The sequence below is a fragment of the Pygoscelis adeliae genome, unplaced genomic scaffold (genome assembly GCF_000699105.1).
Source record: "Pygoscelis adeliae isolate BGI_AS28 unplaced genomic scaffold, ASM69910v1 Scaffold41, whole genome shotgun sequence".
NCBI classification, from domain to species: domain Eukaryota; kingdom Metazoa; phylum Chordata; class Aves; order Sphenisciformes; family Spheniscidae; genus Pygoscelis; species Pygoscelis adeliae.
Genome location: NW_008824373.1, coordinates 40,495 through 41,738, shown reverse-complemented (window position 1 = coordinate 41,738; position 1,244 = coordinate 40,495). Strand labels below are relative to the sequence as shown.

Below are 1,244 nucleotides of genomic sequence, written 5' to 3'. Positions count from 1 at the left end.
AGGTAGCATGCCTACATGAGTCATATTTTAAAATGCTAGCACCAGTCCCGTTCATAATGATCCCCAAAGGCAGCACGCTAGAAGAGTGTTACTTTCAAGAGTAATGACATTGCTTTGCAAACTGACTATATTTCTCTGCAAGATCTCCCCTGGAAGGGAGCGTCATTGTCATTAAACAGTAGAAGCTGCCAGGCAACTTCTGTGTGTTCTCAACAGGGTGCTACTGAAATTCTGTCTTGCTTGATACCTTTTTGCACTTCACCTTTTTAAAGAGCCTTCTCATGCGAGTATCAAAAACCAGCAGAAGGGCGATTGGACTCTAGTCCTCCTTCCTATATTGGAAATGGCGAAGTGGAAAGTGATTATATCGCACCTAAGCGACAGTTTAATATGGCTTATGCTGAATATTTATGTACTGTAGAAGCTATAACTCAATGAAAACTGGAACCCCACAAGCAGTTTGTTGATGAGCAATCTGTAAGAGTATCTTCTGCTTCTTAACACAAAAGATTTGAGGGGTTTTTGTTTGGCCTTGGTTTCTTGTTTCGTATTTAGGAATATTATTTATTTTTAGGAAGAGTGAGAACAGATTGAACAGAATGGATAACTTTTGAGTATCGTGTGAAGTAATCGTCTGTTTATTACATACCCTATAAAAAGGTATTTAAGGGCTTGCTCCTGCAAGCATTTTTAAAGGAGCTTTTTTGCTCTCAGAGGACAAATCCCATGATCTGGGGCAATCAGAATTCAAATTACTTCAAAAAAAACCTCATTGGTTCTTGAACAAAAGCACTATATCTTATCAACGCTGACTCTAAGCAAGCTTAGAGTGTGTGGCCGAAGAAGAGGAACAGCTGCTGAAAATGCAGTGCTGTAGTCTTTGGCTCTGGCATTGCAATTATTTGGTGTTTCATACGCAGGTCTTTTGATTTATTCATTGAGCAATTATTCAACTCGGTGGTCGCCCCTGGGAGAAACCCCACGAAGCCGACAGAAGTTGAGCCATTGAATTCAACGCACTCAAGACTTCTCTTGCTAACAGTGTCAAGCAGGCTGGAGCTGAACAAGTTTCCCCTGGGACAGTCCTCGTCGAGTTGATTGGGCTGGTGTCATGAGTATAAAGAAGCTGGGATTCAGTGGCTTAGACGTCCTCAGGGCCGAATAGTGATGTTTTTGCTTTCACCATAGAAGGGGATCAAGCGGGCGGGCGCCCAGCTTGATCCGGGAGGATGCGAGGCGTTAGG

The 1,244-nt window shown here is 42.8% G+C and overlaps 1 protein-coding gene across 1 annotated transcript in view; it reads right to left on the bottom strand.

The window, feature by feature from the left end:
• Nucleotides 1-319: 319 nt before the first annotated feature.
• GJA10 (gap junction protein, alpha 10, 62kDa) overlaps nt 320-1,244 on the bottom strand; it is a 2,453-nt gene continuing 1,528 nt past the window's right edge. The window contains exon 2 of the mRNA XM_009320162.1: nt 320-332. Coding sequence (XP_009318437.1) covers nt 320-332 — 13 coding nt within the window. The remainder of the gene's footprint in view (nt 333-1,244) is intronic.